This window comes from Oncorhynchus gorbuscha, linkage group LG07 (genome assembly GCF_021184085.1).
Source record: "Oncorhynchus gorbuscha isolate QuinsamMale2020 ecotype Even-year linkage group LG07, OgorEven_v1.0, whole genome shotgun sequence".
Lineage (NCBI taxonomy): Eukaryota > Metazoa > Chordata > Actinopteri > Salmoniformes > Salmonidae > Oncorhynchus > Oncorhynchus gorbuscha.
The window spans coordinates 55,566,844-55,590,902 of record NC_060179.1 but is presented as its reverse complement, the minus strand read 5'-3'; the positions used below and the strand labels follow the sequence as shown (position 1 = coordinate 55,590,902).

Below are 24,059 nucleotides of genomic sequence, written 5' to 3'. Positions count from 1 at the left end.
AGCAGAACTGTAAATACCGTAGGCGGGAGAGGCCTCCTAACTTTATTAGGATCCTCAAACATTGTTTGAACTGAGGACCCAAAAATGATAAAGGATATGCAGATACTTGGACTTGGGAGTCACATATACATGCACATACACACACAATCCCTATTCACTTCATAGATATCCATAATGTGAAGATGCAAATGACACATTATTAAATGCAATTAATACATGAATAATTCATTTATTTGATATAAAGATGCATGGGAAACTGGAAATACTGGATGTGATGTCCTGGAAGGTTTCCAGACCTTTTGACTGACCGTCAAAACAGCTCAGCTATAAAAACAAACATAACGATACATGGGCCAAGCAAAAACCAGTATAGAACGCACTCCATACCAGGACAGTTCTCTCATAGATTGTTTCTCTGTGTTTGTGTGGATTCCTTAGGGGTGTTGGCTGTATGTATGTATGTATGTGTGTGTGAGAGTGTGAGAAAGTGACACCTACCACGCCTAGGTGTGGCTCCTCTCCATTCCACCTCTGGCAAGACAATCCTCTGTTTTAATGTCTTCTGGCGCTGGATCTAAGTGTATGTGGAGCAGTTAAGGACTTGTCTGTGAATGGAACATTGGGCTGGTTACATGTCATCCTGAAAGATCATTAAAACACTAATGGCTCTATTCAAACCGTATCGCTAAAGTTCAGCGTTACCAGTGGTGGAAAAAATACCCACTTGTCATACTTGAGTAAAAGTAAGGATACCTTAATAGAAAATGATTCAAGTTAAAGGGAAAGTCACCCAGCAAAATTCTACTTGGTTAAAAGTCTAAAAGAATTTGCTTTTAAATATACTTAAGTGTCAAAAGTAAATGTAATTCATGAAATATACTTAAGTATCAAAAGTAAAAGTATAAATCATTTTACATTCTTTATATTAAGCAAACCATTACGACATGATTTTCTTGTTTTGAACATTGACAGAAGGCCAGTGGCATGCTCCAGCACTCAGATATAAATGACAAACTAAGCAGATCCGAGGCAGTAGGGATGACCAGGGATGTTCTCTTGATAAGTGCATGAATTTGAGGACCCTTTTCCTGTTTTGCTAAGCATTTGAAATGTAACAAGTGCTTTTGGGTGTCAGGGAAAATGTATGGAGTAGAAAGTACGTAGTTTTTCTTTGTTGAATGATTTGATTTTGATGTGATTTAGTAGGATCCCCATTAGCCTACGCCAATGGCGACAGCTTATGTTGCTGGTGTCCACCAAATAACGGAACAGACGTTACTAACAAAAAACTTTACAATTTACATACATTTAAAAACATTCACGTGTAGTGTATGTGCATCTATCAGTTACACATACCTGTCAGTACATACACACAACAAGTAGGTCACACGGGGGGAGAGGCATTGTGCCGCGAGCTGTTGCTTTATTTGCTGTTCACTTTCTCTATACGAGATGGAAGGGCGTTCCATGTAATCATGTCTCTATATAATACGGTACGTTTCCTTGAATTGTATTATATATATATAATAAATAGTAAATTACAGATACCCAAAAAAAACTAATTAAGTACTTTAAGGAATTTTTACTTAAAGTACTTTAGACCACTGAACGTTACAGCGTGATAGAAATGTAAAGGCAATGTTGCCTCGTTGGGGGGAGACTGCATCACTGTAAATGCTGCGTAGGTCGGATCAATCTGAAATGGCCTTTACATTTATATTGCGCAATCTATAACGCTTCAGTGATACAGACTGAATAGAGCCCTAGGACTGGGCTCAATGACACTAGAGGTTCTACGTTGGCTTTGTTTTCTTCCTGACCTCTTAACCAGTTGCGCTGCGTGGGTAAAATCATCGGGGAGGCCAGGCCGACAGTAAAAAGCCATATTACAACCTACAGCACCAGTCAAAAGTTTGGACACACTTACTCATTCAAGGGTTTTTCTTTATTTGAACTATTTTCTGCATTGTAGAATAATAGTGAAGACATCAAAACTATGAAATAACACAAATGGAATCGTGTAGTAACCAAAAAAGTGTTAATCAAAATATATTTTATATTTGAGATTCTTCAAAGTAGCCACACTCTTGGCATTCTCTCAACCAGCTTCATGAGGTAGTCACCTGGAATGCATTTCAATTCACAGGTGTGCCTTTTTTTCTGCCTTAATGCGTTTGAGCCAATCAGTTGCATTGTCACAAGGTAGGGTTGGTATACAGAAGATAGCCCTATTTGGTAAAAGACCAAGTCCATATTATGGCAAGAACAGCTTAAATAAGCAAAGAGAAATGACAGTCCATCATTACTTTAAGACATGAAGGTCAGTCAATGCGAAACATTTCAAGAACTTTGAAAGTTTCTTCAAGTGCAGTCGCAAAAACCATCAAGTGCTCATGAGGACCGCCACAGGAAAGGCAGACCCAGAGTTACCTCTGCTGCAGAGGATAAATTCATTATAGTTAACAGCCACATAAATTGTAGCCCAAATAAATGCTTCACAGAGTACAAGTAACAGACACATCTCAACATCAACTGTTCAGAGGAGACTTCGTGAATATATTTTATTTATTTTATTTTACCTTTGTTTAACCAGGTAGGCAAGTTGAGAACAAGTTCTCATTTACTACTGTTGTTCAGGTTAGTTATCATTGTTTTAGTTCACAATGGAGCCCCTAGATCCACTCTGCACCCGCACCCCACCATACCCCTGTCTGCGCATTATGCCCTGAATATATTCTACTATGCCCAGAAACCTGCTCCTCTTATCCTCTGCCCCCAACGCTCTAGGCGACCAGTTTTGATAGCCTTTAGCCGCACCCTCATACTACTCCTTCTCTGTTCCGCGGGTGATGTGGAGGTAAACCCAGGCCCTGCATGTCCCCAGGTACCCTCATTTGTTGACTTCTGTGATCGAAAAAGCCTTGGTTTTATGCATGTCAACATCAGAAGCCTCCTCCCTAAGTTTGTTTTACTCACTGCTTTAGCACACTCTGCTAACCCTGATGTCCTTGCCGTGTCTGAATCCTGGCTCAGGAAGGCCACCAAAAATTCAGAGATTTCAATACCCAACTATAACATCTTCCGTCAAGATAGAACTGCCAAAGGGGGCGGAGTCGCAGTCTACTGCAGAGATAGCCTGCAAAGTAATGTCATACTTTCCAGGTCCATACCCAAACAGTTTGAACTACTAATTTTGAAAATTACTCTCTCCAGAAATAAGTCTCTCACTGTTGCCGCCTGCTACCGACCACCCTCAGCTCCCAGCTGTGCCCTGGACACCATTTGTGAATTGATCGCCCCCCATCTAGCTTCAGAGTTTGTTCTGTTAGGTGACCTAAACTGGGATATGCTTAACACCCCGGCAGTCCTACAATCTAAGCTAGATGCCCTCAATCTCACTCAAATCATCAAGGAACCCAAGTAAAGAGTGGGAAATGACCAGGTACAACCCTAACTCTGTAAACAAGGGCACCCTCATAGACGTCATCCTGACCAACTGGCCCTCCAAATACACCTCCGCTGTCTTCAACCAGGATCTCAGCGATCACTGCCTCATTGCCTGTATCCGCCACGGAGACGCAGTCAAACGACCACCCCTCATCACTGTCAAACGCTCCCTAAAACACTTCTGTGAGCAGGCCTTTCTAATCGACCTGGCCCGGGTATCCTGGAAGGACATTGACCTCATCCCGTCAGTTGAGGATGCCTGGTCATTCTTTAAAAGTAACTTCCTCACCATTTTAGATAAGCATGCTCCGTTCAAAAAATGCAGAACCAAGAACAGATACAGCCCTTGGTTCACTCCAGACCTGACTGCCCTCGACCAGCACAAAAACATCCTGTGGCGGACTGCAATAGCATCGAATAGCCCCCCGTGATATGCAACTGTTCAGGGAAGTCAGGAACCAATACACGTAGTCAGTCAGGAAAGCTAAGGCCAGCTTCTTCAGGCAGAAGTTTGCATCCTGTAGCTCCAACTCCAAAAAGTTCTGGGACACTGTGAAGTCCATGGAGAACAAGAGCACCTCCTCCCAGCTGCCCACTGCACTGAGGCTAGGTAACACGGTCTCCACCGATAAATCCATGATTATCGAAAACTTCAATAAGCACTTCTCAACGGCTGGCCATGCCTTCCGCCTGGCTACTCCAACCTCGGCCAACAGCTCCGCCCCCCCCCCCCCGCAGCTCCTTGCCCAAGCCTCTCCAGGTTCTCCTTTACCCAAATCCAGATAGCAGATGTTCTGAAAGAGCTGCAAAACCTGGACCCGTACAAATCAGCTGGGCTTGACAATCTGGACCCTCTATTTCTGAAACTATCTGCCGCCATTGTCGCAACCCCTATTACCAGCCTGTTCAACCTCTCTTTGATTTCGTCTGAGATCCCCAAGGATTGGAAAGCTGCCGCAGTCATCCCCCTCTTCAAAGGGGGAGACACCCTGGACCAAAACTGTTATAGACCTATATCCATCCTGCCCTGCCTATCTAAGATCTTCGAAAGCCAAGTCAACAAACAGGTCACTGACCATCTCGAATCCCACCGTACCTTCTCCGCTGTGCAATCTGGTTTCCGAGCCGGTCACGGGTGCACCTCAGCCACACTCAAGGTACTAAACGATATCATAACCGCCATCGATAAGAGACAGTACTGTGCAGCCGTCTTCATCGACCTCGCCAAGGCTTTCGACTCTGTCAATCACCATATTCTTATCGGCAGACTCAATAGCCTCGGTTTTTCGGATGACTGCCTTGCCTGGTTCACCAATTACTTTGCAGACAGAGTTCAGTGTGTCAAATCAGAGGGCATGCTGTCCGGTCCTCTGGCAGTCTCTATGGGGGTGCCACAGGGTTCAATTCTCGGGCCGACTCTTTTCTCTGTATATATCAATGATGTTGCTCTTGCTGCGGGCGATTCCCTGATCCACCTCTACGCAGACGACACCATTCTATATACTTTCGGCCCGTCATTGGACACTGTGCTATGTAACCTCCAAACGAGCTTCAATGCCATACAGCACTCCTGCCGTGGCCTCCAACTGCTCTTAAACGCGAGTAAAACCAAATGCATGCTTTTCAACCGATCGCTGCCTGCACCCGCATGCCCGACTAGCATCACCACCCTGGATGGTTCCGACCTTGAATATGTGGACATCTATAAGTACCTAGGTGTCTGGCTAGACTGCAAACTCTCCTTCCAGACTCACATCAAACATCTCCAATCGAAAATCAAATCAAGAGTCGGCTTTCTATTCCGCAACAAAGCCTCCTTCACTCACGCCGCCAAGCTTCCCCTAGTAAAACTGACTATCCTACCGATCCTCGACTTCAGAGATGTCATCTACAAAATGGCTTCCAACACTCTACTCAGCAAACTGGATGCAGTCTATCACAGTGCCATCCGTTTTGTCACTAAAGCACCTTATACCACCCACCACTGCGACTTGTATGCTCTAGTCGGCTGGCCCTCACTACATATTCGTCGCCAGACCCACTGGCTCCAGGTCATCTACAAGTCCATGCTAGGTAAAGCTCCGCCTTATCTCAGTTCACTGGTCACGATGGCAACACCCATCCGTAGCACACGCTCCAGCAGGTGTATCTCACTGATCATCCCTAAAGCCAACACCTCATTTGGCCGCCTTTCGTTCCAGTACTCTGCTGCCTGTGACTGGAACGAACTGCAAAAATCGCTGAAGTTGGAGACTTTTATCTCCCTCACCAACTTCAAACATCAGCTATCCGAGCAGCTAACCGATCGCTGCAGCTGTACATAGTCTATTGGTAAATAGCCCACCCATTTTCACCTACCTCATTCCCATACTGTTTTTATACTGTTTTTTATTTATTTACTTTTCTGCTCTTTTGCACACCAATATCTCTACCTGTACATGACCATCTGATCATTTATCACTCCAGTGTTAATCTGCAAAATTATATTATTCGCCTACCTCCTCATGCCTTTTGCACACATTGTATATAGACTGCCCATTTTTTCTACTGTGTTATTGACTTGTTAATTGTTTACTCCATGTGTAACTCTGTGTTGTCTGTTCACACTGCTATGCTTTATCTTGGCCAGGTCGCAGTTGCAAATGAGAACTTGTTCTCAACTAGCCTACCTGGTTAAATAAAGGTGAAATAAATGTTTAAAAAAAACTGCGACCTGGCAGTAGGTGAATGTGCAAAGTAGAAATACTGGGGTGCAAGGGAGCAAAATAAATAAATACAGTAGGGGATGAGGTAATTGTTTGGGCTATTTATAGATGGGATATGTAGGTGCAGTGATCTGTGAGCTGCTCTGACAGCTGGTGCTTAAAGCTGGTGAGGGATATAAGTGTTTCCAGTTTCAGTGAATCAGGCCTTCATGGTCAAATTGCTGCAAACAAACCACTTTTAAAGGACACCAATAAGAAGAAGAGACTTTCTTGGGCCAAGAAACACGGGCAATGGACATTAGACCGGTGGAAATCTGTCCTTTGGTCTGATGAGTCCAAATGTGGGATTTTTGGTTCCAACCGATGCAGATTAAGTGAACGGATGATCTCTGCATCTGTGGTTCCCACCGTGAAGCTTAGAAGAGGAGGTGTGATGGTGTGGGGGGGCTTTACTGGTGACACTGTCAGTGATTTATTTAGAATTCAAGGCACACTTAACCAGCATGGCTACCACAGCATTCTGCAGCGATGCGCCATCCCATCTGGTTGGAGCTTAGTGGGACTATAATTTTTTTTAACAGGACAATGACCCAACACACCTCCAGGCTGTTTAAGGGCTATTTGACCAAAAAGGAGAGTGATGGAGTGCTGCATCAGATGACCTTGGCTCCACAATCACCCGACCTCAAACCGATTGAGATGGTTTTCGATGAGTAGGACCGCAGAGTAAAGGAAAGCAGCCAACAAGTGCTCAGCATATGTGGGAACTCCTTCAAGACTGTTGGAAAAGCATTCCAGGTGAAGCTGGTTGAGAGAATGCTAAGAGTGTGCAAAGCTGTCATCAAGGCAAAGGGAGGATACTCTGAAGAATCTCAAATATAAAATATTTGTTAAACGCTATATTTGTTAAACAAAGTGTTTAAATATTTGTTAAACGCTTCTTTGGTTACTGCATGATTCCATATGTGTTATTTCATAGTTTTGATGTCTTCACTATTGTTCTACAATGTATAAAATAGTAAAAATAAAGAAAAACCCTTGAATGAGTTGTTGTGTCCAAACTTTTGACTGGTACTGTATAAGTAACAGAATACCTGTAAAACAAATGTACTTTTGCCCTCCGGAGAGGGGAGTTGGTGAATGTGCCAATAATAATTGACTGGTACTGTATATGTTGTGATAATTGCATTATTTGCTCTAAAACCTGTTAGTTCATATTCCTTGAGGCCTAAGGCTGAGACAATAAGAAGACACAGTGTCCAGAATAAATTCAACCACACCTTTGTTTCATCATAAAACGGGCGAGCAACCTAATTACTCCTGTAAGTTGCTCTGGATAAGAGTGTCTGCTAAATATATATATATATATTTTTAAAAGTATGAATACAATGCACCATGCCAGTTAGTTAACATTAGCCTACTGCATCTACTGTAGGTACATGTTGAACTTCCATCCGCACAGGCCAGGAGCACAATGTATGAATTTATGGTTGGATTAGAATCAGAGTTATAATTATTGGCCAATACGGAGAATTAAGAAAAAACAAAAGTTCAAATCCCTATCTCCAGCCATGGATAATTTAGAAAAGGGCTGATTTTAACTAGCTAACCACCAGAGGACAATGACACAATGAGATGCAAAAAAAAAAAGAAATTGGTCAATTACATTTTTTCTTCTCATGAAATGTGATTGGTGTGAAGCCAAATCCAAGCTGACTTCCCTTGAAACTTTTTTTTGGTGAGCCAGGACCATTCACATCTGAGCTCACTCAGTTTAGCTTAATGCTGATTTGCTGTTTATTATTATTTTAATTGTATTTATCATGGGAGGCCAAATGCTCGCTTGCTTCCCTTGCATTTAATGCTACAGGCGACAACAATGTCATACTCTTTATGACCAGACATAATTTGATGGCTACACATACTGAGACAGTGGGACGCTGTTTCGTTCACTCGGATGATTTCTCCGGTGAGATACATTCAGCCTCTATTATTTAGAATGTTTTTTTTTTCTTTTTTTCTTTGGGGGAGCCTGGCTACCCTTGGCCTACATGAATACACACCACTGCTCTGGACCTCTCTGTGACTCTGTCAGCTCCCAGCATGACGAGGGAGGGAGTTGCTTCATACAGTACCTGTAGGGGAGGACAAAGAGCCTGACTAAACCCGTGGTGCATTACGCACGTGCACACACACACACACACACACACAGTTTTGTATTGCTGTCCTTGTGGGTACCAAAGAATTGATTCCAATCCAAAATCACATTTTCCCTAACCCCTAACAATACATCTAACCCTAAACTTAAACCTTAGCCTAACCATAATCCTATCCTATCCTTAACCCTAAACCTATGCCTAACGCCTAACTTTAAATCTAATCCTAACCTTAAACTATAACCTAACCGTAACCCCTAACCCTAACCTTAATTCTAACCCTAACAAGGGCCTGATGTGCCCCAGCTGTGGGCCAAGATGGGACAAATTGGGCTGGAGGGAAACGAGCCTTATCATCTGACGACCCAGATTCAAGATTCCCACCTAGGACGAGTCACTCAATTTTTATCCTGTGCCTGGGGACCTAAAAAAGCCCAAGGCCCAAATGGGACAAAAGGCCCAGCTCTGCCCATGGCCTTTTATGGCCATCCAGGCCTATACACGTTTGACATTCAGCCTGACAAGAGGCACTCTGACTGGGACTCAGAGAATGACTCACTCCCTTGACCTGCTAACCTTCAAGGCCCAAGGTTTAAGGCCCAAAGCCCAAAACCCAAATGGGACAAAAGACCCAGCTCTGCCCTTGGCCTTTTATGAACATCCAGGCCTATACATGTTTGACATTAAGCCTGACAAGATGCACTCTGACTGGGGTCCAAGCTGGGGCTAAACAACCACCAATCAGTCGCCGAAGGGATGGCCACCTTAGGAGCGTTAGAACCGTGGTTCTGAAGGACCCAGAACCCTCGAAACAGCCCATTTCTAAATATCCGCACGGGTCTAGAAGTTTGCCACCGTTCCCGGATCTCTAGGACATGGTTCTCAAATGGTTCTCAGGTTTCTCAAATTTCCCCGGTACATGTCTAGTCCATCTCGAACTGAATGGGGTTACTATGGGGCAGGCCAATTGTCGACATAAGCCCTGTCACCCGCATGGCTACCGTGTTGCTCCACCAGATGGGGTCAAATCCCCCAACCCCCGTTTTGGTCTTTAACCTTAATAACTCGAAAAGTAAATGTCCAATCTGGATGGGGGTTTTTTTGCATGAAAGGGCACACCTAGACGCACATTTCCCTGTAATCAAAACCGTATTTCAATAACATTTTATAATGTCATTTTGTGTTAGAAGGTGATAAAAAATAAGTACAGGGGATGGGAGGAATAGCTTCCGTGTAGACTGGTCCTATTCGACCAAGGGTAACTGTAGCCCATCACGAGAGAAAGTACCCGTCCTAATTGGAACCTCTAACCCCTCGGGAAGTATTTTGAATCATTTTCTGAAAAATTGGAGTACACGTTTTTCTCCAGCTGTGCACCAGGTGATTGAACGGGTTACCAGGTGCTCATTTTTTTTAAATGGTTAAAAATGCCTTTAGGAGGGTGGAAGGGCTCCATGCATGGGATGGGATGGGAGCACCCCACACCCGGGCCCAGCCAATAGAGGGCACCCCTGATCATTTTGGAAGGTTTTTAAAAAATCTTCAGAAAAAGTCCAAACATCAACAGATTGAACGGGTTGAACAGATTGAACTACATCAACAGATTGAACGGGTTGAACAGATTGAACTACGGACCTCCAGGCCTCTATAATCCCTGCCTGGGTCAACACCCCTCTCTCTGGGCCTGAGAGTATAGCATACTCCCTGGAACTACGGACCTCCAGGCCTCTAGGCCTACACTCCCTAGGTCAACGCCACTCTCTCTCGACATAAGTCCCAGCCGGGGCCACCCCCCATCCATAACCTCACCCACCAGGAGAACTGGGTCACCCACACTTAAGCACCACTCCTCGGACACTAAAGTATACAGCCACCCTGTCAGAAACCACGTGCACCTGGTAACCAGCTCCGTTGTCACGAACCACATGCACCTGGTATCCGGGTGACCCACCTGCTTTCCGCTCAGAGACTCCACACATATGTCCACACATATGGGTTACCAGGTGCTGGTGGAACTTTCCAGCTGGGTCTCCACCTTCACTAGCCTGCTTGCCCTCTCTCTCTCTCTCTCTGGGCCTCTGGCCTCTCGTACTCTTGCTCCTGGCCCTTCTCTGTGCATCTGGTAACCCATTACTAAAGAAGGAGGAAGGTGGAGGAAGACGCCTTCCGTCCCTGACAAAAGCTTAGATCTGACTTGGAATAGATCACAGCAAATGAGCTGCTCTGCTACTTACAAAACCCTGACCCAAAATCAGGTAATCTACGAGTAACATGTCAGAGGCTGTTCACCTTGGAGACCTGCTGCAGATTTGGGTACGGCCTGGTGCGAGATTTACACCCTCTCGCCCAGATTTTCAAGGGCCAGCGAGAGCTCAACAGACGCCGCCAGAACCACAACACTTTCCAGGGCTTGAGCCCTTCTCTCGGAGCGAACCCACTCCAGGGAGCCCCGCCATTCACAAAGAAAAGATAACTCTCCCCGGGGCTCCCGCCAGTTTTTCTGGGATCGGTTGCGCTACCGCACAGGATGCCTCACGGCGCCCGTCTCCGCCACTCCAGATTCGGGGCCCGACTGAGCCATGTTCAACTGCTGTTCACATGGAACCCTTCTCCACTTCGGCCTTCCTCCAGATAGTTTCGGCGCTCCGCCAGAGCCGTGACCTCACTAAACCATCCAATCAGTTTCACTGTACTGTCCGTGTGTACTTAGACTTGCATGGCTTAATCTATGATACAAGCATATGCTACTGGCAGGATTAACCAGGTAGAACCTCGCAACATAGAGGTTCTACCTGGGCGCACTAAGTAGAGAACAGCCAGGTCACGGTCCTACCCCGTGATGGGAGGAGGCCCTGGTGCAATCCACCATGCACCCAGTGGGAGGCCCTGAACTGCCCCTGGCCGAAGCCAGCTGGAAGGTTTAGTAGGAACCGCCCAACCGAGCCAACAACAGGGTTTGAGAAACAGGGGGCGGGGGGAAATGGCTTCAGGGTGGGCTGGGTACTTTGCGAGGGTAACTGTAGCCCATCACGAGTGAGGGCACCAGTCCAAATTTGTGACCTCTTGCCAATTGGGAAGTATTTTTTATAATTTTCTGAAAAATCTGAAAAATGGTCTAAAAAATTCTAAGTACACGTTTTTCTCTTTTGCTCCAGAGACTAAGTCTAGCTGTGCACCTGGTGATTGAACGGGTTACCAGGTGCTAATTTAAAAAAATGTTTTAATGCCTTTATGGGGGTTCCAGGGCTCCATGCCTGGGTAGGGAGCCACTCCCAATCATTATTGTCCACAAGGGGGTGCAACTGGCCATTATCTTTTTATGGCTGCAGGGGCACTATTGAGTAGCTTGGATGAAAGGTGCCCAGAGTAAACGGCCTGCTCCTCAGTCTCAGTTGCTAATATATGCATATTATTATTAATATTGGATAGAACGCAATCTGAAGTTTCTAAAAATGTTTGAATGATGTATGTGTGTATAACAGAACTCATATGGCATGCAAAAACCTGAGAAGAAATCCAAACCGGAAGTGAGAAATCTGAGGTTGGTATATTTTCAACCCAGGCCCTATTGAATTCACATTGGGATATGAATGAAGTTGCACTTCCTATGGCTTCCACTCGATGTCAACTGTCTTTAGAAACTTGAATGAGGCTTCTACTGTGTTGTGGGACTCAATAAGAGCTGAATGAGTCAGCTTACTGGCAGAGAGCCATTTCCTGGTCACTCGCATTCCACATGATATCGACTTGCGTTCTGTTGCTTCTGTAGACACAAAGGAATTCTCCGGTTGGAACTTTATTGAAGATTTATGATAAAAACATCCTAATGATTGATTCTATACTTAGTTTGAAATGTTTCTTCGACCTGTAATATAACTTTTTGAAGTTTATGTCCGAAGTTTTTGTCCAAACGCCTGAGCGTTTGGATATGTGTACCTAACACTAACAAAAGTAAATAATAAATAATGGACATAAATAATGGTAATTATCGAACAAATCGGAACAAATCAAGCATTTATTGTGGAACTGCGATTCCTGTGAGTGCATTCTGATGAAGATCATCCAAGGTAAGGGAATATTTATCATGTAATTTCTGGTATCTGTTGACTCCAACATGGTGGTTAATTTGATTAATCTTCTGAGCGCAGTCTCAGATTATTGCATGGTTTGCCTTTTCCGTAAAGTTTTTAAAAAATCTGACACAGCGGTTGCATTAAGGAGAGGCATATCTATAATTCCATGTGTATAACTTGTATTATCATCTACATTTATGATGAGTATTTCTGTTGAATCGATGTGGTTATGCAAAATCACTGGATGTTTTTGGAACTAGTGAACGTAATGTGCCAATGTAAACTCTGATTTTTTTTATATAAATATGAACTTTATCAAACAAAACCTACATGTATTGTGTAACATGAAGTCCTATGAGTGTCATCTGATGAAGATCATCAAAGGTTAGTGATTCATTTTATCTCTATTTGTGCTTTTTGTGACTCCTCTCTTCGGCTGGAAAAATGGCTGTGTTTTTCTGTGGCTTGGTGATGACCTAACATAATCGTTTGTGGTGCTTTCGCTGTAAAGCATATTTGAAATCGGACACTGTGGTGGGATTAACAACAAGACTACCTTTAAAATGATATCGGAAAACGTTATAAGATACATGTATGTTTGAGGAATTTTAATTATGAGATTTCTGTTGTTTTGAATTTGGCACCCTGCACTTTCACTGGCTGTTGTCATATCATCCCGTTAACGGGATTGCAGCCCTGAGATGTTTTAAGACATTTTTATCCACCAGCACCTGGGAACAAAATGTAAGTCAATGACAGTGCAATGAGAGAGAAGTTGGACTCTATGTTCAGCTGTTCACCTGGTGATTGAACGGGTTACCAGGTGTCGATGAGGGGATGGCTCCTGGAGCCACCAGGGCTGGAATGGGGCTCTATACACAAGTTGGGGGAGACCCCATGTGGGGGCCCACACCCCCCCCCCATCAAGGGCACCTGGGAACACAATGGAATTCAATGACAGAGCTATGCTCTAAAATGACAAAGTCCAGCTTTCACTCCAGAGACTATGTCCAGCTGTGGTGATTGAACAAATTACCAGGTGTCTCCAGATCTCCATGACCCTGGGCGTACTCTCCCTGCCCTGCCCTGCCCTGCCCTGCCCTGCCCTGCCCTGCCCTGCCCTGCCCTGCCCTGCCCTGCCCTGCCCTGCCCTCTCTCTGACAGGTCACTTCAGATCAGTGCATCTGGTACCCTATAATACCCTGGTTATTCAGACCCCCAGGCCTCCATACATTCTCAACCGTGAACAAATGACAGACAAAGACAAGGGTGAATTTCAAAGAAATGTACTTTATTCATCAGTGAATCATGGATTCATTTGTCCCTCAATTTGTGACGTTATGAGTTAAATTGTGGTACCGGTAGTGCTGTGCCTGCATTTCCAGGGAGTGACACATATGGTCGGCCACGGCTCTGCGGTCTGTAACCGACCCTTGATTAAAGTTCATTGTAGCAACGCTTTGTCGAAGTGTACCGAAGGTCACTTTACTTCCAATGCCGAAACGTCTCTACAGCGTTTGCGAAATTTTGCCCTGTGCGCTGTCTGGGTCCTGTGCACTGTCTGGGCCCTGTGCGCTGTCTGGGTCTGCCGCTCCATCTTTGCCAAGCAGAGTAACACCTTTATAATCCCACTGGCTGTAGCCCGCAGACTCATCGGTCAGAACTGCAGAAGATACTTTAGAAAACTTCGGACATCGGCCCAAAAGATTTTTAACGTGGAGGGTGCCAAACCACGGTCTTCACGTTGGCTATACCACTCAGACACACGTCTATAATTAGCCAGGGAACACAGTCCTTCATCGGCCTTGCCCTCTGACATAATGCAGAGGAATTCCCGTACTCGGGATAGACTGGAGCGACTATTGTCATTTCGTTTGACAGAAGGGTTTTTACCCAGAATGAAGTGTTCATATACGGTCAATATCTCATATTTTTCAACTCGCTTCCGGGTAGGGCCCCGATCTTCAATAGTGGATGACTCACCGTCGACTCACTGTCGCTATCCGTTGAAGTCCCCCGGGCGCAGCCTTGTTTCCTCGGTTCCGAAAAAAAGGTCCCCACCACCTCATTTTCCTTGTTATACTATCCTTGTGAGGAATTCTGGTACCTGCAAGGATAGTTAAAGAAACACACACACACACACACACAACAAACATTGCTAAGACTTGCAGAGAGCATAGAAAATATCCAGGATGGCACCACATTATCTCCATGGTAACATACTGTAGGCCATACATACTGTTATAAACTGCATAATAAGTAATAACTCAAAAGGGAAAATGAAGATTGGCACAAGTTTGGATTTCAACAAAACTGTCTTTAATTCACTGGTACTGTTTATAAAATCAGCAAGTCTGCTTCGATGCCAACTTAAACAAGGTATGAGTGTGTTTGTGTATTATTTCTGTGTGTTTGATGAGTGTACTGTGTGTATGGATTGTGTGTGTGTGTGTGTGTGTGTGTGTGTGTGTGTGTGTGTGTGTGTGTGTGTGTGTGTGTGTGTGTGTGTGTGTGTGTGTGTGTGTGTGTGTGTGTGTGTGTGTGTGTGTGTGTGTGTGTGTGTGTGTGTGTGTGTGTGTGTGTGTGTGTGTGTGTGTGTGTGTGTGATGTGTGAATATAAGAGTGCTGGATAAGGCAACATGCAGTAATCAGTTTCCATTGACCTCAAAGTAATAATACACACATACCTGCTCTATAATACAGACACTGATGCTGGACTGACCTGCTGTATATGTAACAGACACACACACACACAGACACAGACACACACTTTGTACCTGCACCTGGTAGATCTGTTTTAGTCTCTTACGTTACTTGCTGACACAGGGAAGGGCGGGACACACTGAGTGACAGGGCAGAGGAAGCCTCTGAGTGGCTGAGATGGTTGACAACAGGAGCAGTTGACCAATGACAGTAGAAAATTTGCTATTTTTTGTGGGAATCAAAAATCGATTTGGAATATACATTTCCCAGCATTCCCTGTGCGTAATGCTCGTCTATTCTACCTATCTGTCTGACTATTGCTTGGTATTACTATGGCAACAACATATTTTCACAAGTAATCATCATTCTGAATCACTTTCTGCTTTTCTCCCTTCCAACTCTGCCAGTCAACCCAGGCCATATCTAGAGCCAGACTAAACCCAGGCTAAAACCACTGTAGTGTATTGTGTATACTGATATCTTCTGCTGTTAAGTGATTCCCAGTGGTGGCAGGGGCGTTCTTCCTCTCACACACACTAACAGTACATGTGTATTGCTTTCTGGCGTGTCTCAAGACATATTGTTTTGATATGCCGGGTAGTGTAACACACAGTTTGGCAACACACTATCTAGGATACACCCACACTACACCCCCAGGTGGCAGCTGGCAGGTCTAGGTGCTGAGTTAAGCCTTGAAAAGAACATCAGGTGCAGCCAATTGGGGTGATTGGCTGTCTGGGAGAAAGAGAGGAGGCCAGAAGCCTCTCTGCCGGCCTTTTGTTTGTTTCTTTGTGTTAGTTAACTTCTTTATTTGGGGATGCCTTTTTCTTGTTTCGTTTTTGTACATATTTATGTTTCACCATACGAACAAGTAATAATCCACTTGGACTGGCTGGTCAAGAGGTCAAGAAGGAGCTGGCCCTGGACTTAAGGTAAGGTGGCTGTCTCCTGTTCGCACGTACATTCAACACCTGGTCACATACGCTTCCTTCTCATATCGATGCACACATCAAATCAGGTTACAGACCAGTAAACTATGCCTAAGACCCATTGACTTAACATGTGCAACAATATAAGCCGGCTAGTTAATTGGTTTTAATATGACCCTGTTATATGTGTTTCCAAACACACTTCAACACACACACACACACACCCACTCTCTAATTCATTGCACATGTCCCTACAGCAGCATCTCATGGACAGAACACCCCTGAACTGGCCTACTACCTGACACGTCTAACAGAGACACACACACAAGCATCCAAACTACGATACATCTCTCTGTGGTTCCGTAGTCCTGAATAATCATCACAGCTCTCGTGTGTGTGTGTGTGTGTGTGTGTGTGTGTGTGTGTGTGTGTGTGTGTGTGTGTGTGTGTGTGTGTGTGTGTGTGTGTGTGTGTGTGTGTGTGTGTGTGTGTGTGTGTGTGTGTGTGTGTGTGTGTGTGTGTGTGTGTGTGTGTGTGTGTGTGTGTGTGTGTGTGTGTGTGTGTGTGTGTGTGTGTGTGTGTGTGTGTGTGTGTGTGTACGTGTGTGTACGTGTGTGTGTGTGTGTGTGTGTGTGTGTGTGTGTGTGTGTGTGTGTGTGTGTGTGTGTGTGTGTGTGTGTGTGTGTGTGTGTGTGTGTGTGTGTGTGTGTGCGCAGGCCTCTTGATAGAGTACTGGGTGGCGATAGGGAGAACATAACACTAGGGCGAACAACATGACGACAACGACACAAAGGCAGGGAGCTATACAGGAGAGGGGGGCCAGAAGGGGGCTGCTAGGAGCAACAGAGGGTATTAGGGAGGGCAAAGGGGGTATCTGGAAGAGTCTGTATCGGTTTTGGTTCCATAAAGTCACAAAAAAAGAAGTAGAACATCTGGAAGTCTGGAACAGCAGGGTGAGGGTAGCGAGCGACCAAACGGAAGGCTGGGGAGAAGAGATCCCTGGAATGACTAGTAGCCGCCCTGAGAGCCCTGCGAGTGAGTGAGAGTGAGCGAGAGAGGGAGTATCAACAATCATGTCATGATATCACCATCTTATGCATAAAGAAAGTAACAAAAAACCTGTGGTTCGTTATCACTTACCTCTCCTTCTCCTCCCTGCTCCATTCCTCCATATTCCGCCTACAGAGAGAGAGAGTTTACGTAAGAGTAGGGAAGGAAGAAAATGAAGGTGGGATGACATGAGAGGTCTAGGGTCTCAAGCAGTGAACCATGTTCATGTGATGGGTAACCTTGCCTGAGACCTGAAGACTTGTGTTGGCTCCTAGACCTGGTACCTAGGCTTTGGTGCTTTGGGCTAGCGCAATCGTGTGGCGTGCAGACGCCGTGGCTTCAAACCCAGTAGGTTACAGCTACATCAAGCACATTATCCCTTATGTCATGCTTATGACAGGGTTAAGAATGATACAAGGCCACTCAGTCCCAGTCTCTGAGCTGGAGTGTCTAATGAGGCGGAGGTTAGCATTCCATAGCTAGCAGAGTAGATGTGATGGCGCCCTCCTTGAGACCTGAAGTAATGTTGCCCCAACCAACCAAAGCCATTCTTTTTGTCAGCAGTCATTAGCATGGCACAGGAACAAACTCTGTTACACTTTTTCTGTGCACCCTAACCAGAGGGATCCATTCAGAGTAAGTGCATGTCCATATGCTACACCAGAGATGCAGCGTCATTATCTATATTACACCTAGCTGAAGTAGAACACAGTTAGACATGGTTATGGAGAGGGTTAGGAGAGGGTTAGGAGAGGGTTAAAACAGGTTTAGAATGTAACCCCAGGTCCTAACAGCACACTAGGCTGTCAGTGTTTCAAAGCCCCCTTAGGAATGATATGTGCACTTAGGGATGATCTATGTTAGGCGGAATCATGCAGCATTCCCTAGCCAGCCACCCCGCCATAACCTATAACCTCTGAACCCCCCCCCCCCCTTCTCTCTCCTGCCCAATAGGCACCTCGTATACAGGCTGAGGCTCCTCCTACCAATGGAACGTAGAGGAAACAAACACAACAATAACAAGAAAGGGTTAGCAGCACAACGCCAACACAGCACTGCTACAATTGCAACGTAAGCGCGCAAAATAGAAGCTATATCAACACACAATATCAACACTCTCAGCACACACAATAGCATCGCAACACAACAGCATAGCAGGATCACAACAGTAGGACATCGAAACTGGATGCCACACACAGAAAGGTGCCAACCAGCAAAGTAAAACACACCTTCGCACACACACACTCGATTCACAGCAGAAAAATACAGACCTCTTCATATTGGGAATGTGGAGTGAGTTATAGGCCTACCGTCATACCTAATCTGCCTGGACCTCTGAACCACTGGCTATTAGAGGAGCTGTCATTCCAGTCTGTCTCTGTGCTGCTGTACTGTATTAAATAGCGCCACCATGTGGTCAAGCAGCAGACTGTTCGCAGGCAAAAGCACTACTGTCTGAGCCCAACTGAAGGATTTAGACACTGTTATGATTGTTGATGCTGCAGTCATGTTGTTGCTCAACCTAGTTGTATTTCTCATTCTATTGTAATAATTTAAAAAGGGTGCTGTGCCACCTGATTGAAGGTCTCACGATGCCAGAAGCCTGGGCTTTCATAGGCTACCTGAATGACAATGTCAAGTTTGGTGTCTAGTTATTAGTATGTTGATCACTTGAATATTCTTGTTCACATTGACCTGTCAGTCACTAATTGATCAATCATTCTTTCATCTGTTGTCATGGTAACTCACCGCCTGTCCGGTGTTCTCCATGCCACCCTGCGAGAGGTCAGCTCCGGCAGCAGTGGGGTCCCCGACGATGTTTGCCTGGTCGCGGTTAGCAACTGACACAAAGAGATCGATCAGTCAGTTAAAAAATCAATCCGATCCCACAAGAATGTGTGTGTGTCTCACCTTTGTTTACTCCTGCGTCCATTCCCTCCTTTGTCTTTGAACCTGAGGACAGGCGAGACATCACAACGTGTCAACAGATCAATATATTGCAATCACATTGCAATGGATGCCATGAAACATGATCAGGGATCAGTTTTGTGATTAACTATATAAACGCAGCCTAAGAAGTACTGTGTTAATGAAGGAGTGCAGCAAACATAAATCTGTTGTGACCGTTTAGTAATGTAAACTCAGCAAAACATAAACTTCCCTTTTTCAGGACCTTGTCTTTCAAAGATAAATCGTAAAAATCCAAAGGACTTCACAGATCTTCATTGTAAAGGGTTTAAACACTGTTTCCCATGCTTGTTCAATGAACCATAAACAATTAATGGACATGCACCTGTGGAACGCTCGTTAAGACACTAACATCTTACAGACGGTAGGCAATTAAGGTCACAGTTATGAAAACTTAGGACACTAAAGAGGCCTTTCTACTGACTCTGAAAAACACCAAAAGAAAGATGCCCAGGGTCCCTGCTCATCAGGGTGAATGTGCAAGGAGGCATGAGGACTGCAGATGTGGCCAGGGCAATAAATTGCAATGTCCGTACTGTGAGACGCCTAAGACAGCGCTACAGGGAGACAGGACAGCTGTTCTCGTAGTGGCTGACCACGTGTAAAAACACCCGCACAGGATCGGTACATCTGAACATCACACCTGCGGGACAGGTACAGGATGACAACAACAACTGCCTGAGTTACAACAGGAACGCACAATCCCTCCATCAGTGCTCAGACTGTCCGCAACAGGCTGAGAGAGGCTGGACTGAGGGCTTGTAGGCCTGTTGTAAGGCAGGTCCTCTCCAGACATCACCAGCAACAACGTCCCCTATGGGCACAAACCCACCGTCGCTGGACCAGACAGGACTGGCAAAAAGTGCTCTTCACTGACGAGTCGCGGTTTTGTCTCACCAGGGGTGATGGTCGGATTCGCGTTTATCGTTGAAGGAATGAGCGTTACACCGAGGCCTGTACTCTGGAGGGGGATAGATTTGGAAGTGGAGGGTCCGTCATGGTCTGGAGCAGTGTGTCACAGCATCATCTGACTGAGCTTGTTGTCATTGCAGGCAATCTCAATGCTATGCATTACAGGGAACTCCTCCCTCATCTTTTGCCCTTCCTGCAGGCTCATCCTGAAATGACCCTCCAGCATGACAATGCCACCAGCCATACTGCTCATTCTGTGCGTGATTTCCTGCAATACAGGAATGTCAGTGTTCTTCCATGGCCAGCGAAGAGCCCGGATCTCACGTCTGGGACCTGTTGGATCGGAGGGTAAGGGCTAGGTCCATTCCCCCCAGAAATGTCCGGGAACTTGCATGTGCCTTGGTGGAAGAGTTGGGTAACAGCAAGAACTGGCAAATCGGATGCAGTCCATGAGGAGGAGATGCACTGCAGTACTTAATGCAGCTGGTGGCCACACCAGATACTGACTATTACTTTTGATTTTGATCCCCCCCCTTTGTTCAGGGACACATTATTATATTTCTTTTAGTCACATATCTGTGGAACTTGTTCAGTTTATGTCTCAGTTTTTTAATCTTGTTATGTTCATACAAAATATAATAATACGTTTGCTGAAAATAAACGCAGTTGACAGTGAGAGGACATTTCTTTTTTTTTTTGCTCATTTATTGGGTGAGGTTGTAGTAGCAGGGAGAGCACTGCAGGTGGCAGTGTAGAATTCAGCAGCAGTATGTCACACTCTGTAAAATCCAAATGGATGATATTATCTTCTAAGTACGCTCCTCCATAGACAGTGTTTCTCTGATGCTACAGTATGAAAGGTTCCTAGGCTGATTAAATAGTAGTTATGTAACCAGCTGGATAGAGGGAAAAAGAGAGAGGGAGGGGGTATAGAGAGAGTGGGAGGGGTATAGAGAGAAAACAGAATAATGATATCTCTTTCACATACATGACACACGTTTCCATAGCACACAGTTCATTGGAGATGCACACTCTCGCTTTATCTCTATCTCTCGTCCCCCCTTTCTCTCTCCTCCACAGTCTCAGAACTGCAGATGCCTCGCTTCCTCCTCCATTTCGCTACCTCTTTTTTTCTCTCCCCTCTTGTTCCACCTCGGTCTATTTCTCTCTCTTTCTCTCTCTCTGCACGCTCCCTGTAGTCTGTGAGCCACGTGCCGAGCTGCGCAGTACTGCAGCAGACATACACCAATACACACACCCATTTGCAGCGTGGCTATGACACAGCTTCCTTCTCTGAGTCAGAGGAGCACCCCTCCTGGGTACGGCCTCTATCTAGCATATCCGACTGCGTGTGTGTCTGTCTGTATGTGCGTAGGACCTGTCTGTCTGTCTACACTATCCAGGCCAAGGACCAAATGCAGTGTTTTAGCTGTAAGGTTTAGCAGCAGGGTTTACCCCTGAGAGAGAGAGAGAGAGCGCTCCTCTTCAGCCAATGACCTGTGAAACGGCCGTACGCTCCATAGGACAGAACACACACACCGACACACGCACACTTCTGCTCCAGTAAGCTCTGAGTGGACGACCTTGTTAGCGAGGAGGTGCATTCTGCTTTTGCATTTTGTGATAGAGGTAATAATCCACACGTGATTCGCTCCGATTGGACCGGCTCTGCTCCTTTAATGGGCTAACACACACACACATTCACACACACACTCTGCGGAGGTCATGAAGTCTCAGTTGATAGATTAGATGCAGTAGGTGATCAGGGACATTGAGCCTCGACAATCCACTGAATACATTTCTCTCTCTTTCTCTAACTACAGCTCCTCTTTGTCCACCTCTCTATCCTCTACCTCTATCCACCACTCGCCATTCCCCTCTCTATCCCCTACTCTGGCTTTATCCATCTCGCTCCCTCTCTTTCTCCATCTGTTGATCTTTAAGCTGCTAGCTCTATGACATAACACCCCCCCCCCCCTCTCTCTGTATCTCTCTCTCCCTTTTAATTGTCAATTGGCATTGATTTGGCTATGAATGAATGTTGAATTGAGCCATTAAAGATTGCCCCCCCCTCTCTCTCTCTTTGTCTCTCCCCATCACTCCCTCTCTCTGTTCCCTAGTTGTAAAGGGCATATACTCTGAAGGGGGAGGAAGGTAGTTAGTCATCAACGGTCACACACTAGCCAGCAGCACGTGAGGACACACACGCATGCGCATACACACCACACAACACACGGGGGCGAAGAGAGAGGATTGCTGCAGTGCTCCATGTCCCTGATGCCCCGCCCCCCAGCCACAAATAATACAAAAACACACACACACGTTTCATCAGGTCCATCACGTTTTTCTGTCTGTCTTGATATTCTGCAGAGTGTTAGCTGTAACTGTCAGAATGACGTGTGTGTGTGTGTGTGTGTGTGTGTGTGTGTGTGTGTGTGTGTGTGTGTGTGTGTGTGTGTGTGTGTGTGTGTGTGTGTGTGTGTGTGTGTGTGTGTGTGTGTGTGTGTGTGTGTGTGTGTGTGTGTGTGTGTGTGTGTGTGTGTGTGTGTGTGTGTGCATGCATGTGTGCGCATGTGTGTGCGCGTGCCAGCATGCATACCCTGTTCCTACCCCAAACCCTTTGGCCCTCACACAGGCTAACCTTGAGCTCTGACGCACAAATACACTCACACACACTGGTGAATCCCCTCACAGAATCCCCTCTCACAGTACTGGACCCTATCTAATGACCTGGTGGTAGCAGCCTTGGCATGGTCTTATCTTGATTATAACATGTTATAGCGCTCTTATGAACTGCTGCAGTGCCGCCACACTATCCCCCAATGTCACACTTTCCCTCTCTCCGCTCCTCTTGTCTAGTTCCCTCCCATTTTCTCTCTTCCTCTCATCCTTTCTCATCCACTCATTTTTCCTCTTCGTTTTGCTCATCACTCTCTGCTAATTAATTTTTCTCGATCCTCCTCTCTTTCTCTGATTCCCTCACTCAATGTCTCCCTATCTCTCCATCTACTCTTTCCTCCATCCTTGTCTCCACCACACCCCAGCTCTCTCTTTCTTCCCCCTCTCCTCCTCCTCACTCTCTCTCCCTCTCTCTCTCTGCACCAGTTCTGCAGTATTCTGCCTCTGCTCCTTGGCAACCACCTCCCCTTCTTCTCACTTCTCACTGTAACTGTCCCAGACTGGTGCACCCACGGGAGCCCTTTTGAGCACACACACAGACACACACACAAACACTTACCTACATACATGACCCCCTCCTTGGTCTTGGCGGCTGCCCCCTCCACCCCAGCCTTAGTCTTCTCTGCTGCGGCCACCACCCCCTCCTTAGCCATGCTGAACCCTCTCATCAGTACATCCATCCTGGGATTAGGTCTCTACTGGGCTCCCCTGCTCCGAAACGGGCCTGCTGGCTGGGCTGGTCGCACAGAGCGTGTGAGAGAGACGAAGTGTGTGTGTGTGTGTGTGTGTGAGGAAGAGACTGTGTGTGAGGAAGAGATTGTGTGTGTGTGTCAGTGACTTCTTCTCCAATAGCGCTGCAGAGAGAGCGAAGTAGAGAGCGAAAGAAGGAGAGAGGACTGCACAGCAGGGCTACAGGATGCAGACTGAGAGAGAAGAGGAGCGAGCGACCGAGCAGAGAGAGGAGAGAGGAAGAGAAAAATAAAGAGAGAGCAGGCGTGCGTGCGATGGAGAGAACGAGAGACAGAAAGACACAACCTGCTGGATGCTGCAGCATATTTAAGTCACGCTGCAGCCAACCCCGCCCCCCCCCCTCTCCCCTCTCACTCACACTCGAAGTGCGACGACTCCATATTTAATGCGCAGGTTGATCTGTCTGAGATACGTTTTATGTGAAGTAACTGATAAGTAATGCATTAGATGAAAAATCTAATAGATTGGAGAGATTGTTGAGATTGCTGGGGTTGATTCTTCAGTTTTATTGATCAGTTATATTGTCATATTATTAGATGAATCTACAGTGTGCTGCAACATCACCTCTGACCTCACTCAGCTTCCACCATATTCCTCACATCCGGGGGAAGGGGGGGGGGGGCAAAGACATGGTGGAAGCTGCCTTACACCACTCCAATCAAAGAGGGTCCAGTTCAATCCTTTTAA

General features: G+C 45.9%; 1 protein-coding gene across 2 annotated transcripts; it reads right to left on the bottom strand.

Moving 5' to 3' along the window:
• Positions 1–16,599: 16,599 nt before the first annotated feature.
• LOC124039275 (alpha-synuclein-like) lies at positions 16,600–23,671 on the bottom strand. Of its 2 annotated transcripts, XM_046355202.1 has the most exons (6): positions 23,182–23,671; positions 18,975–19,016; positions 18,813–18,904; positions 18,022–18,045; positions 17,154–17,192; positions 16,600–17,042 (listed from the first exon to the last, which is right to left on the bottom strand). In XM_046355202.1, the coding sequence occupies exons 1-6, from the start codon at positions 23,300–23,302 to the stop codon at positions 17,022–17,024; spliced, it is 339 nt and encodes a 112-aa protein (XP_046211158.1). In that variant the 5' UTR covers positions 23,303–23,671; the 3' UTR covers positions 16,600–17,021. The 2 variants fall into 2 exon arrangements, with proteins under 2 accessions (XP_046211158.1, XP_046211159.1); XM_046355203.1 differs by lacking the exon at positions 18,022–18,045 and having other exon boundaries at positions 16,601–17,042; positions 23,182–23,663.
• Positions 23,672–24,059: the final 388 nt, after the last annotated feature.

Excerpts from the sequence above, each read along its gene's own strand:
- LOC124039275 (XM_046355202.1), bottom strand. The coding sequence starts at position 23,302 with ATGGATGTACTGATGAGAGGGTTCAGCATGGCTAAGGAGGGGGTGGTG. Across the intron at positions 18,905-18,974 it reads GGACGCAGGAGTAAACAAAG|TTGCTAACCGCGACCAGGCA; the intron begins GTGAGACACACA and ends TCTTTGTGTCAG. Across the intron at positions 17,193-18,021 it reads AGCCTCAGCCTGTATACGAG|GCGGAATATGGAGGAATGGA; the intron begins GTGCCTATTGGG and ends CTCTCTCTGTAG.